Source organism: Lonchura striata, chromosome 10, assembly GCF_046129695.1.
Source record: "Lonchura striata isolate bLonStr1 chromosome 10, bLonStr1.mat, whole genome shotgun sequence".
Taxonomy (NCBI): Eukaryota; Metazoa; Chordata; class Aves; order Passeriformes; family Estrildidae; genus Lonchura; species Lonchura striata.
Genome location: NC_134612.1, coordinates 23,169,439 through 23,184,648, shown reverse-complemented (window position 1 = coordinate 23,184,648; position 15,210 = coordinate 23,169,439). Strand labels below are relative to the sequence as shown.

Sequence of the window (15,210 nt, the reverse complement as noted above, 5' to 3'; positions counted from 1 at the left end):
GGACTTTGTGCTCAGCACGGTGACTGCAGGCTGGGAGGGCCCTGTGCAGGTGTGCAGAACAAACATTCCTGCTCTGGGTTTAGCTCTAAGTCCTTGGAGGATACCAGGGGCTCTTGGAGCAAGAGCCTGAGTAATTTGTGTTTGGGGATGAGGGCAATGAAAAAAACAACAAACCAAATGACAACAAACCTCCATCCACGCCAGCTCTCACAACTGCCCTGGTCATTTCAGCTGGGGAAGAGGTGTCCAAATGTCTTCCTGTTCCTACCCCATCACAGTGGTAATACAGACTCAGAACAGCATCAGGTACACTGCTGCTTCCCAGCTGTTTTTACTTTCTTACATTCTTCCCCTCATGCTTTTGCTGTTGTACATACAGATCATTCTGGTACTTTATGCTAATATTTAACACGCACATTTAGAGGGGCAGAGGATTGCAATAATGAAGGGCTTGGAGCAAACCTCTGCTGTCCTGTTGACTTTTTTGTGTTCAGGAACATAAATTAAGTCACTTCTGCAGGAATGAGAAGAGTGAATGGAAAAAAGGAAACCAGCAGAGTGATTCCTAAACTTACACAAACCATTAAAAAATGTTTACTGTTACATGGATATGTTGTCTTACTCATGGGTAGGAATTGCCACAGGGCTACAATGATAAAAATGTTTTTAGGCAGTTTTCATGAGATGAGAAGAAATTACAAGATTTGGTGGTGGTTTCTATTTGTAGTATAAGAAACAAGTACATGCTACAATTTAATCAAAATTCCATGTTTATCCCAGCAAACTGGGTTCACCAGCTTTCATTCTAGCATGGCTGTGGCTTAATGCTTGAATTCACTTACCTCGATTTTAAAAAAGTCACTACTGAAAAAAGATCAAAAGGATGCAATTGCTAAGGAAAAGGAAAGAGTTAATGGAGAACAGTGCTAACAAATGGATTTACCCAAAGCTCTCAACATCAGCAGGAATCCGACTCTGCAGGATACCTGATCTGCTGCCCAACAGCAGTCCTGGGTGTTACTTTTGTCACTGTACTCTGCCTGGCTACAAACCTTTCCATAATTACAGACTTTTAATAGATGGATCATGATTTAGCAACAAATTTTGAGGCAATTGATATTTTCTCTCTGTCGCCATTTCAAGCAGGCGTAGATTCCTCCTAGACTCAAACCCTGATGAAACAACATGCAGCAAGTGTGATACTGATATAACCTATTTTACTAGAAAGCAGGTAGGGAAAGCTCAGGCTCTGGGAGTGCCCACGAGTGGGCCTTGCTCAAAAATACTCGGAGATGGGGATGATCTCCAGAGTGGGCTTTGCTCACAAATACTCGGAGATGGGGACGATCTCCAGAGTGGGCTTTGCTCACAAATACTTGGAGATGGGGATGATCTCCAGAGTGGGCCTTGCTCACAAATACTCGGAGATGGGGACGATCTCCAGAGTGGGCTTTGCTCACAAATACTTGGAGATGGGGATGATCTCCAGAGTGGGCCTTGCTCACAAATACTCGGAGACGGGGACGATCTCCAGAGTGGGCCTTGCTCACAAATACTCGGAGACGGGGACGATCTCCAGAGTGGGCTTTGCTCACAAATACTCGGAGATGGGGACGATCTCCAGAGTGGGCCTTGCTCACAAATACTTGGAGACGGGGACGATCTCCAGAGTGGGCCTTGCTCACAAATACTCGGAGACGGGGACGATCTCCAGAGTGGGCCTTGCTCACAAATACTCGGAGACGGGGACGATCTCCAGAGTGGGCTTTGCTCACAAATACTCTGAGATGGGGACGATCTCCAGGCTGGCGTTGGCGGCGCCGGGGGCCACGGCGGCGCAGCGCGGGCTCCAGTAGCGGTGCTTGGCCAGCCCGTGGGACTGCTCTGCCAGGAGAACCTCCCCGTCCACCTCGTAGGGAGCCACGTCTGTGCAGCCCAGCTCCAGGCGGCCCACTGTCATCAGCTCTGAGAATGCCTGGAACGAAGGAAACCGGGATTTAACACAGGCAGCACGTGGCACTTGGTCCCTTCAGAGTGCTGATCTCCAGGGAGTCTCATCCCAGCACTGTGGGACTCAGATTCAGACAAAGAGAGAAACGAGAGTTTCTAGCCAGGCAGAAACCTGGGGAAGAGTTGGAAAATAATGTAAATAATTCTTTATTTCTCTTGTTATTAACATTGCTTATAGTTAAGTTCTATCACTGTGTATCAAGCACTTTGCACCAATACTGTGGGTTGTTTTCACTTCAGGACCAATGGAGTTGGTCCTCATGAAGCTCTGTATAAAAGAGTAGTGTATTTTGAATAAATCGGAGTTTTACTCTCACAGCTTTCTCATTCCCATCCTGCCCTGACAGCGACACAGCACCACCATTTTATAACCACATTAAAAAGCCCAAATAAATCAGGTGTCTTGTTCACTAATTGCTGTAGTCCTCCCAACAACAGAAAGACAAATTAGAACAAGTAAACCCCAGCCTTCTCAGATGAGTTCACAACCAAACACTTACCACACAGGTGCTTCTATCAATTTTGTTCCCCCAGATGTAAATATGGGTAAGTGCCATGTTGGAATGCATTGCCTGTGCAAGAGCTACAAGTCCTTGGCCAGTTATATTGTTGCTTACAACGGATAACCTAGAAAACAGAGAAAATGTGTGCCAAACCATAGAATTCCCATATCTTAGTTAAAACGAAGAATTTAACTATGATTTAGTCTATTGTTATATTTCATACATATATAGAACTTTTTTATCTGTAATATAATAATTTATTTGTATCAAAGCCAGTCCTACTCTGATATCTTTTTCAGGTTGCCAAAGGCAGTTGGCCTCTGGACTTATTCCATTTCTCAAAGCACTTTCCTGACTCTTGCAACCAGGTTGCTCACTACTGCGTTCTTCAGTGTCAGTGACTTTGCTGCACGGTGGCCAGGTCTCATCTCTAGTCTGCTTTGAAGCCCAAGTCTTGGCATTTATCCAGGCTAAGCTTTGATCTTTGTGAAGTGGCAGTTATTTTTATATTAGAGAACCTGCAAGGCTTTCAGAAGCAGCTCGCAGCCGCCACCTCCTCAGTCTGCTGCTTAAAACTAATGGCTTCAGGTAACACCTTTGATCAGCTTTTATGTCCTTCTGGCAGGGATTTAACGCGGCTGCAAAAGACACCCTGATGGAGAGATTACAGCTCTTCTGGGTTCACCCGGAAGCGAACTTAAACAGAGGATTTTCTTAAGTGTTGAAGATCAGAACTAACAAATATAGTGCCTTATCCCAGCGTGGAATCTGATTATCTCAAAATTCTGGGGGCCTACAGCTCTTGTTTTCGTTTGCACACCACAGGGACCTGCGGTTCAAAGGCGCAGAAAGAGCGAAGATATCAATGGCCTCACCCTGCACCCTCTCAGAGGGACTGTGAAAGCTGTGAGAGCTCTGAGCAGACCTGGGGCTCACCCCCAGCACCCCAGGGTGCTCCCAGGCCTTGGAGCAGCTCACACTGATGCTTAGTAAAGAAATCCCAGTCTCTCACAGGTTTGTTTCCCCTAGAAGGAAAAATTGCCTAGAACATTTTGAACTTCCTGACTTTCCTGTTGTGATCAACACGAAGACACAGAGCTGTGATGCCATTTCAGCCATTGCAAAGTGCAGGTTTCCTACCTGCAGTCTCTGGGGAAGCTGTGCAAATACTCACGCCTGCAGAGTCCTGTTCCGTGTTGCCAAGGCCTGACTCAGGCAAATGGCTCCAACATCTTCTATTCGGTTTGCACCGAGATCCAGGATCTCCAGGCTTCTGTTCCTTCTTAGCAGCTCTCCCAAAAATTCCACACCATCACAGATGATGTTATTACTGAAAGAGAGATGCACATTTTTAATTTTTTTTCTAAGTTGCTAAGAAAATGAATTTCTAATGTGCCACATTTAATCACTCTCACCAGCTAAGGTCAAGGTATCTCAGGCTGGAGTTTTCATACAGGGCCTCACACAGTCGTTCTACACCAAAATTTTTCATTTCATGCTTGCCCAAATGTAGTTCCACAAGAGAAGAATTACTCCTCAACATCCGAGCTATATGAACTGTGGTCTCTTCCTAGAAACATACACTCAATTTTATTAAGCTGGACTTTAGGATAAGATACAGCTGTGCCTCAGTAAAAGAGTGTTATGCAACTAACTGCAAGATCTCATCATCAGTAGTTTTGTATTTTATATATTGTATAAAAATAACCACAAAACAACATGCTATGATAAAGCTAAAAAGGAAAAAAAAAAAAAAGATAAGAAAAATACTATAGGGATATTTGCAGTTTTACAATACTGTCTACATTCCTGCAAATATCAGTGAAGCATCAACATTTAATTATTCCTAATCAGTTTCCCTCCCTGATATTGCCCTTAAAAACTGAATGTTTGAGTAAGTCTTTGCCAACATTTGAAAGTATTTTGTAATTATGCTAATTATGTCATACAAGAATGAATTGGTCCAAGTTTTTACTTGATCTTGGAGACATTTTCCAACCTTAAAGGTTCTGTTAATTGTATGCAAAAGAAACAGGACTTCTATGGGAAAAAAAATTGTCCTGCCATTCTAAGGGAAAGGAAGTTTGTTCAAAGTTTTCCTGTTTAGTTAAGAAATTAACTGAGTGAATACTGTGAGCCAAAAATAAAGGGAAAACACAGAAGCCTCAGAAGATGATAGAGCTGAAGGTAGAAACAATGACAAATAGGGTCTCTGACAGGTCCAGACCAGGTCCTTACTGTTAGCAATAACAGTAGCTTAAATTGACTTCTAGAAGAGGGATTAGGCAGATCAAGCCCAGCCTTAGAAAATAAACTATTAAAATCAGTTCAAACTGTTAAATTTACCTTTGGGTATTGAGGAGGGTCTGGCTCTCATGACAGTTTAATTTTGTTATCCTGCCATCAGGAAAACACGGATCCTGTCTCAGGCACCTGAGAACAGCTGCCAGACAGGTGACTCCACCTCTACCCAGCTCTGCAGCAGCAGCAGCCATGCACAGAGTGAGACAGCAAAAGCACTCAGCCCAGAGAAAGTGGGGATTGCTGCAGTGTCTTTCTTCCTTAGGCTCAGGTAAACCACATCCTTTGTGCTCCCCCTCGTTTCCTGCTACACAGCGTGGCTCCCTCTGAACAGTGCAGGAAACTCCACGTTCTAACAGCAGAAGGAATACTTGCTTCTCCAACACCAACCCCTCTCCATTAGCCCATTTAAAATAAATGTACCAATAAAGAAATTTTTAAAAATTTAACCTTCTATTTAAACAGGTGCAGTCAATGACCGCACAAAACATACTACAGAAAAATAATAGTCCTGCAACAATTTTCTCCAGTTTGTAAGGAATTCCAGAGAGCTGTGTAGTTCAGATGTCCATAAATACATCAGTACTGACTTGACTTATGCCCCTCTCTCTGAGCTGACTCCACAGTCACTCACATACCTGTTGGCTGGATAGCAAAGGACGATTTAGGTTTATGGCTTTGAGTGATTTGTTCTGTGTCAGGGCTATGGCTGTTGCTGTCAGACACTGTGGGCCCTGGAAATGAAAATAAACTCTTTAGAGAAACCTGTTCAGTGTATAGATCAAGCTACCAAATTGTCCTTACTATTATTTCTGCCTTCATCTACTCTGGAGGTAGAGAGATGGGACTATAGCAGGCAACTGCTTACAGACACATAACAGATTTTCTGATAATACCAATGCCAACTGCTTATGGAATAGCAGAGTGAAATTAGACTAAGTAGTACAAATGACTTGGCAACTCAGAAAATAAAAAGCAAGAATAATGGATCTGAAAAAATACTTGTCCATTCAATTGATCCTATATTTTGATTTACCTGATTTATGAGGCAAAATCAGCTTATGTGTGTTTATCCACCTAATATTTATCCACCTGGTAAATTCATATTTAGTATGAATTGGGCAAATTTAGAATTTTTTTTAAGAAATATCCTTCTAATTTTCCCTCTATTTTATATTTATGCTACTTTTCAAGTAGGCTGGTCTGTACCAAAGCCATCTCATCTTAAAGCAATTCTATCAACTCCCTACCAAGCACACACATACCAAGCTTTTGAATAAATCCTACACTGCCTACACTTCCCTTGTTCATGTATTCATAACACCTTCACACTTCCTAAGGGGCATTTCTCCTTCTGGCTCAGAAGCAAATTCTGAATTTCCAGGAGACAAATGTAGGCTTTTAAAAGCAATCCACAACTTCCTGAGTCACCCTGTGCAATGTGTAGGAAGTGTCAGTGCCCAGCTCTAGGAAGAACCACATTGTCCAAGAGTAAATTTAGTGCTTTTCTACTCAATTCAGCACTGCTGTGCTTATGTCCTTTATGGGTCAAGCTCTGAGAAGAGCAGCAGAGCTATGGGATGAGTGACTTTCAGGGATTGCAGCACTGCTAACTTTAGAAGGAAAAGATTCTCCAGGGAATAAGAAGTCCATTCTTCAAAATGAAGTATACAGGACTTAGCTCAACAGACAGGAACAGCAGAAAAAACCCTCAGAAAATGTGCAAGCCAAGCACTTGAATTCCTAGAGAGACCTGGTGGCTCTAAAATATTCCCAGTTCTGTCTTCACAGGTCCTTTATGCAATGTGCCTTTCCAAGCACACATTGCAATATTATATATTCTGTTACCTCTGGCTGTCACAAAATCAATGACAACAGATGGCATTTCCCCCTCCTTAAGCACTGCAGGACCCTTGTAATACCCTAGAAAGACTTATGTCTTATTGCTGATAATTTTACTGGGTTACTCACCACATCACAGTCTCCAAGATCCAACTTCTCTAAGGCTGAGTTAATTTTTAGCATTGAAGCAAAGAACAGCCCACCTTGGTTTCCTATTTTGTTTCCAGTCATTCTCAGGTGCACAAGACTTTGATTGCTCTAGACAAAATTTTAAAAATATATATATTCCTTTAAGATGGCCTTAAAACAGCAGAAAACAACACTGTCCTGTTTTTCATGTGAATTTTGCTGGTTATCACACAGAGACAAAACAACCTTCCAGAAGAATTGTGTCTAAGTGATAACACTGGCTCAGCTCTTGGCTCAGGCTTCCCTCAGTGGCACCAAATATGAGAGTCTGCAAGCAAAATTCCTCTATTTTCTTTCTCCCAAGTTCATTAATTTTGTCACACTCATTAACATAATCCAGGCAAATATTTCTGCCTAAATTGGCATCCGAGATGCAAATTGCCTTAATACTAATTTATATCTGGTAAGCCTTGTATGAGCCCAGCATTGTACATCTACTGCACAGCCTCAGTGTTTTGGAAGCCTGTCAAATTTAGTTGAAATCAGTTCAGGGTTCAAAGACTGTGAAGGAGGAAGAAAGAGCTCATGTGAGTCTCCTTTCACAAACACAACAAATCATACACACAAGTCTCATTTCCTTGGGAAACCACATTAAAAATAACAAACTTGAGTTTGTGGTGCTGCTGTAAGGCAAAGTTTTGAAAACATGCCTCAGACATTTTGAATCAATACAAATATTGATGTCAAAGTACAGGCAAATTTAATTTAATTTTTTTGGGGGGAAAAAAAGGGAAAAAATGATGGCATTATATATCCTGTAGCATAGCATTTTCACACTGAAAAAACCAGCTGCAATAGTTGTGCTTTTTATGGACAATTATGTCTTTTTATGGATAATGAAGTCTTAATGGCAGCACAGTGCATCTTTCTCTTGTGTGAAATCTGATTTCTGAAGTGTGCCTTGGGAAACCAGGCAATCCCTGTGACACAGCAGCATGCTGAATGGAGCAAAGACAGAGGCTCCTTTCAGCCAGCTCTGGTGTTGGCAGCACAGCCAGTGCTGGTCATCAAAAGCAAAAAGATCAAAGGAGATGCCATTGCCTCCATCTCCCAGGCAAATACTCACATGGAGTGCTCCTGCTATCAGCTCTGCCCCACTTGTGCCAATGTCATTGAACATCAGGTTCAGATACTGCAGAGTGGAGTTTTCCTTGGGAGCAAACAAAGCAGGAAGCAATGAGAGGGTTTGTTTTTTGTTTTTTTTTCCAAAACACAGCTGTATTTTTCAAAAAGGAGATACATATACAAAACTCTGCCCTTTGCAGCATTTCAGGCAGTTCATGAGTTGGAGAAGTAGTTAAAGAATGCCAAATTATGTCAGGTGATGAGGGCAAGGCATAAAATCTGTCATGGGGAGGGCCCTCAGGGGGCCTGAGGAGCCACCCAGGAACCCTGTGCATGAGGCAGGTGGTCAAGCTCAGATGCACAAATTCAGGAATTTTGTGAACCTAACAGTGCCCCTCAAATTCTAGGAACACAGGCACAGGGTGACAACTCACTATTTTCCACCTGTATCCCAGTGCTTACAATGACAAAAAGGCTGCATTAAAATTCCCTGTGTTAAACCTATAAAAAGGCTAACAGAGATTATAAAATAGCTGAAACAAAGGCCCTGGCACACTTGGCACAACCATTACTACCCCCTTTGTTGAATTGAACTGTGAGCCTAAAAGCCCCATAGTTTATTCCATCATTCTTTTCTCAGGACACTGCAGCCAAATATCCAAAGGCCTTCTACCAGAATTTAAAAATCTCCACAGAGAATACAATCTGAGGTTCCAGTAGGATGGATTGGGATGTGATAGTCAAAGTTATTGGAATTTTGCCAAACCAGCTCATTCTAGTCCTCAATATAAAAATTACTTTAGACAAATAAATTACAAGTTGCTGAAAGATAAATATTTCTTGGCACCTGGAGGATTGTTGCCATGATCTTTGCTCCAGCATCAGTCAATAAATTATAGGCCAGATCCAAACCTGAAAAAAATGAAGAATAAGGAACGTGACAAATGCATACCTGCATTGAACTGATCTCTGAACAAAAAGAAACAAAGATGAACTAAGGCAGAAATCAAGACTGATCACATTTCCTTGTATTATCACAGCAATGTCAAACACACAGGGAAAAATCTTACCTGTGACAAAGGCAGCTTGGCCTAAGACAGAGGCAAGAACTCCAAGATCATCATCTGTAACTCTTGGCACAGGCTCCAGATGATTATTTCCAGCTAATTTTAATGTGATTCCTTTTGTAGTTCTGCAGTAACATAAAAATGTAAGGACACGGGGAGAAGTAAAACAATAGAGAGAAATAAATTCTCTCTCCAGATCAGAGGTGTGTCCATGCCTGCCCTGACTGGAGCTCTTGCACAGGTAATGTGATCCAGGCAGTGCTCAGGGCTCAGCACTGCCCTTTCTGCAGGCACTGCTCATGCTTGTACTGAAAGCAGGAATAGCCAAGATGAGGGGAGGGCAGATGGAAGTAAATATTATCTCAGAGGTTACCTCATCATCTTCTTTTTCCTTGCTCTCTTTCCTTTATTTACTTTATCCTGCCCTCAGGATCAAAACCTAACATAAACCATTTCATTTTCTCAGGTTTTTTGCCCCAAAGGACAATCAACTTTGATCCCAGCACTGTCCATGAGAAGAAGCAGTATCCAGACCCTTAATGAGAGGGAATTTGGGTGGTTAATAACTTGGCAGGATTCAGTGACAACTCAGGGAAGTATGACCAGCTGGAAGGTAACTGGATGCAGCTGAGGCTTTTTAAACAGGAGTGAGACACAAAGAAGGGAGTTAGGATGAGTAAACGCTGCGTTTGGCTTCTTTAGGGGACAGAAAGGCACCGTCCTGTACATTTTTCACTTTTTTTGATTTCACTGCTTGTAAAGCTGCCCAGAAAGGATATATAGCTACAAACTTCTGCCAAGATGATGTCAAGATGAGTCAAACCAGAACTTCAGCAGTAAATGTTAAATTTGATTTATGTTTAAGCCTGAAACTGCATGAACTTTCTCATTTTTCAATTCCTCATCCTGCTACCCCGTTTAAAGCTTTCAGAAGCATCTGAAACACCCCACTTGTTATTTTCTTACATTTCATCATTTTTATCAGCTTCTTTAAGCACACGAGCAATGAAGGGGTTTTCAGGCTGGCTCAGATTTTGACAAGTCTGCACATAATGCAGGTGAAGATCCGGAAGAACCGACATGACCTGCTGGAAAACAAAACCAAGTGTTATTGTATCGTTTTGGCAGCCTAGCAACCAGGAGGGATCTGCATAGCAATACAAACAGGCTCGGTTTGGAAAGGGTTACACCTCGTGGCGTGGAGTAACAGATCCAGGAAAAGCATGAGGAAAACGGTGGGTGTGTTTTTGATGTGCTGTAGTTGGTTAGAGCACCGTGCTAATTTATACCAAGGTGGGCCATTCACATCAGAGTTGAACTTGATTATTGTTCCAGCTCAGCGTATTCTGTAATAAACTCAGAGATAAAAGAATCTGAGCTAACAGAGAAGTGATCCCTGTGGCAGCTCAGCCCCACAGGCCTTACCTGAGCAATGCCAACCTCTCCCCTGTCCCCAGCTCAGCCTGCGGTGACCGGCCCGCGGTGAGTTCGGTAACGGAGCCCGTTCCCGGGGAGGCTGTCCCGAGCCCGTTCCAAAGGAAGGGTGTCCCGGTCCCGTTCCCAGGGAGGCTGTCCCGATCCCGTTCCAAAGGAAGGGTGTCTCCAGCCGGTTCCCAGGGACGTGTCCCGGTCCCATTCCCGGGGAGGCTGTCCCGAGCCCGTTCCCAGGGACGTGTCCCGGTCCCGTTCCCGGGGCGGCTGTCCCGGTCCCGTTCCCAGGGACGTGTCCCGGTCCCGTTCCCCGGAGGGAGCGGGCGGGGGCTGCCAGGAGCCCCCCGGGTCCCTCCCCTGCGCAGCCCCGGCGCTGCCCAGACCCTGCGGGTTCCTCGCCGCGCCCCAGAGCACGGAGTTGGCCTGTGAGGAGCTTTGCAAAGCTGTCCATGGTTACACGATCAGCTGCTCCTTCAAAGATTCCTGTGCCGGCCCTTTCCAGCAAATAAATGCCTCTGGTGGTTTCACCGCTGCCCTGCTAAGGCAGGAGGGGTTGGGCTCCGCTTTCCTGCACTGCAGCCCTGCCAGCAGCTGTCTGTGCTGGGTCTGGCTCGTAATCTGCTGCACAAATTTCCCCCAGGTTTGAAGAATCTCCGTGACACGAGAGGGCTCAGACTGGCTGGACACCCTGGAGGAGATGCCACACCAGCTCTGCTGCTGGCCCTCCCTGTCCCGTGTGCATGGGAGGAACACCGCGTTACACGCTGCACCTGCATCCTCCACCAGCGGCAGGATGCTAGATCTGAGTGAAAAGCACTTTGATGCTATTCCTAAAGGAACATGCACTATGGAAAATGTATTTGTTCCTTTGTTTTACTTTTTATTTTATTGACACCTCCCTTTTGCACAATCCAAGTTCTCCATTACAACCAAATTCACTTTTCCCTACCACAGTGAGAAGGGGCGTTGCACTGGTACACACCTGAGCCTGGGTTCCTCATTATTGCTGGCATCTCAGTATTCAGGGAAAAAAAGCAAGAACATGGAAACACTGGCCTTTGTGTGGAATCATAGAGATGGAATCCTGACTGGAGGGACTGCTGCAGTTTTTCATATATTTTTTTTCCTGTGTACACTGGAAAATAAGAGCTGCATTTGCACAGAATCAATATAGCACAAAGTGAGCAAAGGGCAATTAAAAAATGGATGTGATATTGTTAATGTCTTTAAATCTGTGAACATTTGCTGTTCATTTGATAATGAATGATTATGCACCCTTGGGCTATGATAAGGGTAACAGTATTCATAGACATCTTTATTTTGGGCCTTAAAATACACTTTCCTTCTTGCTTAAAGCAATGCCTTTTTTTCCCAAGGATTTTTTTTCACTGCAGTTTTCTTCTTGAAGGCTACATTTACAGAACTAGTAATTTATGCAAAAGACTCACTTTCAGATTTCATTAATTTAAATTGCTCTCTGCTGCACTGTGCATACAAAGGAAATGAAGAAGCAGACTAATGTTTCTGCTGAGAAATAAAATTAAACCCATAAGAAATCTTTCCAGCACAGGAAACAACATAGATATCTTTGCCAAAATTTCCACCATACTGTGAGGTATAATGTGACATTAATGAGCAGAATTTCTGTGTTCATCTATCAACAGTAATGCAGCTCCACGGAATTTTCTTAGGAGATTTCTAACCTAAAAACAAAATTCCAAAGATTACTATTTAATTGACATAATATATCTTTTTTAATGACTGTGTCAAGATACCTGTGGAGGTGAAGGAACTGAAAATTTTAAATGCCTTAGCCTTTCTGAAAATAAATTCAGTATCTTTCCAAATGAGATCTTTCTTCTGGAGTCATTAGGAAGATTGTAGCTGGGACAAGATAAAGGAATTAAATGTCTGCCAGAAGACATAAGCAAATTGCAGGCAGGAGCAATAGAAGGGGCAAGAGCTTGTTCTGCTGCTACAGGGAAATTCCATGGATTTCAGCTGCTCCCAAATGCAGAACTGGAGGGACTCTTAATCTCTTTAGGTATATGATGCAGCATCAGGCCAGAAATGTCAGAACAGGAATAATATCAACAATGTTAAAAATCATGTTGTCTCTCTGTGTTTAGTAATGATCCCAACAACATCACAGTTCATAAACCCCACTTATGCACTTTACCTCCAGAAATTATCAGTACCTTGTTTGGAAATGTGGAGTAGGATTCCAGACAGGCCACACACTTCTACCTGCATTATCATCCTGTATTACAGAGGTTTAAAAAGCTGTTTGAAAGTATCTCCACACTTTTGCAAAACTGTTCACTGATGTTTTGACAATCTGCAGTTACAGCACTTTGAACAACTGCAAGCTGTCACTTCCTTAGTGGTACTGTTCATCTCTGACATGGCCTGGGGACAGTTTGGCATGTGGCTGTGTATGGCAGGCTTATTTGAAAGCAGTGGGTCTGCAGGATGCAATTTCTGCCATGATTCTGGTTCTGACACATCATGACACCTTTGTTATTAAAAAGAACTATGACAAACATAATATTGCTATAATTCTTGCGTGTCAAATTTATGTGCAACTATGTCTTTTCACAGCATTTGTCAGGCAGACATCTGTTTGTCCTAGACACAATGTCCTTGTCTAATTTTTATTCTGTATTGCTCAGCTACCCTTTAAGCCCCTGAGTTTCATTTGCAGTGTACATAGAGCACCAAGCTGGACTGAGGCCAGCCACTGTGCAGGTTCAAAACCCTTTGTTTAGTTCAACTGCTGGTCAGAACTGCAGTCCTGCTCTCCCTCCCCTTGCCTCAGGGAAGCTGGTGATGAGGAACCAGAGTTTCATCTCCAGGTAGTGCCCTCTGAATCTGCATCCAGAGCATGGAACTCATTTCTGTTTAGCTCTTGATTGATACTGAAATCTCATTATCATGCTCATTGGCAGGAGAGAGCTGGGACTGCAGCAAAGTGGGACGGCTCTGTTCTGATTTTCCATTTCACTGGGTAACTGAGGCTGTTTTGACTGTTTGGAAATGTCTAATGAAAATTTTTCACCCTAAGTAAAAGCAAAGAGGAACAGTGAGAAGGATGAATCAGAAACTGCCAAGGAGGAAATCACTGGAAGAGAGATTTCTGGGCAGACTGGCAGATTGACAAGACATTTAGCAGAGGTGATAAAAGGAACAAAAGCTTTTTAGTGGCACAATTGGCATGACAGAATAATAAGAAGGCAAAGGATTGAGCAGGGGGATCAGGAGCAGAGGAAAGTTTGCCAGCAGTGGGTCTATCCTGGGCTCTGGAGCTGAGAATGAGGAATCCAGCTATGAAAGAACAAGAAACTCCAACACTGAATTTGAGTCCAGTTAGGAAGATTTCAACAGAAAGTGGACAATAAAGGTAAACTGGAGAGAGAGATTCAAGTGGGAAAGGATTCATTCAGAGAAATTCTCACAAAACAGATAAAATATCAATTTCCCAGTTGGATTTGAGGATTTGAGGAGGAAAGTCGTGTGAAGACAAGTGATAAAGAGAGCAGGTTGGTGTGATGCTGTTAAACAGACATGATGGTTTTTCCTCTTTAGAACAACTGTCCTGGCTTATGACACTGCTTGAACATCTCTCTTGTTAGCCCTAAATGAAGCAGAGGGTCTTTGCTTTATCTCAGAGGCTTAGGATCCCACACATCAATTCCTTGCTGCCCCCGACTGAGAAATGTGAGTTCAACTCACATTTCTCAAATCAGGGGAGCAAAGTGCATTTTTCAAGTGGAACTGAAAGTGGAACCAGGAAGTCCAGGGTGACTCTTACATGAAATCATGGATTAAATGATCAATAGGTATCAGCACAGTCAGCTTCTGGTTATAGCCCTGAACAGGAAAAAGCAGATGTTGGACTGAAAGCTGAATATTGATCAGCATCTGCAAGGGAGAACTTGCTGAGGGGGGCCTTAGCAAGTTAGAAAGATGCCACTGAATGATCCTGTTGTGCCACTCCTCCAGGACACTGCTGCAGCATGTAGAGATGCTCAGAGCTAATTGAGCAGTACTTTATCCCTCAAGCTGCCTCAGGATTTCTCTAAGACTCCTCACTCAGTGGGCAGATCTAATATCTTTACTTCCTAAAATACCTTACCAATGAATAATCCCACTGCAGTGCTGGAGCTCACGTGTGGGTTAACATGCTCCATGACACAAGTGACTGTGCCAGAATTTGGCACTTACTGATTTCTCTGTAACCAAAATTCTTGTTGAAGTAGCAGGACATATCTCTGATTTAATGTACCATAGCTTTTTCCTTGCCCCGAGACATGCAAAGACACCAATTAAGTGTTTCTTACCTTGATTTTACGCTGATTCTCTACACAGGACTCATCTACACTATGAGATGGTATCAAGGGCCAGAGCAGAGCTCCTTCTGTATTCTCCTTCCTGGATTAATCTATAATGTTGAATTGTTAGGATGGATGCCAAATCTCCAACTTATGATTCAATTAATTCACAAAGAGGCAAAAGTTTGAGGGGAGAAGAAACTAAAATTTAAAACATGGATGTTTCAAGTATTTTCACATTAGAGGTATTTTCTGAGGCCACATTCACACTGCCCACCCACCTGCATCAACACAAACCCCAGCCCCTCCCACTGACCCCAGCACTGCTCTGTGGGCAGTGGCCTTGCCAATATTCACAACATGAAGATTGAGTAGAGTAAGTGTGGCCCAGAGATCTGAAAGAACATTATGAAATTGAATGATTGATGTTGCAGAAGGTCAAATAACAGTTTTCAATAACTGCAAAACTAT

General features: G+C 43.1%; 1 protein-coding gene across 2 annotated transcripts; it reads right to left on the bottom strand.

Moving 5' to 3' along the window:
- Positions 1-1,200: 1,200 nt before the first annotated feature.
- Positions 1,201-10,906, bottom strand: LRRC34 (leucine rich repeat containing 34). Of its 2 annotated transcripts, XM_077785738.1 has the most exons (11): positions 10,792-10,906; positions 9,944-10,062; positions 8,981-9,102; positions 8,758-8,822; positions 7,912-7,995; positions 6,786-6,914; positions 5,453-5,548; positions 3,929-4,083; positions 3,688-3,843; positions 2,511-2,637; positions 1,201-1,975 (listed from the first exon to the last, which is right to left on the bottom strand). In XM_077785738.1, exons 2-11 carry the CDS (start codon positions 10,057-10,059, stop codon positions 1,772-1,774), a joined length of 1,254 nt encoding a protein of 417 aa, XP_077641864.1. In that variant the 5' UTR covers positions 10,060-10,062; positions 10,792-10,906; the 3' UTR covers positions 1,201-1,771. The 2 variants fall into 2 exon arrangements, with proteins under 2 accessions (XP_077641864.1, XP_031361470.2); XM_031505610.2 differs by lacking the exons at positions 7,912-7,995; positions 10,792-10,906 and having other exon boundaries at positions 9,944-10,572.
- Between the last annotated feature and the right edge of the window lie 4,304 nt (positions 10,907-15,210).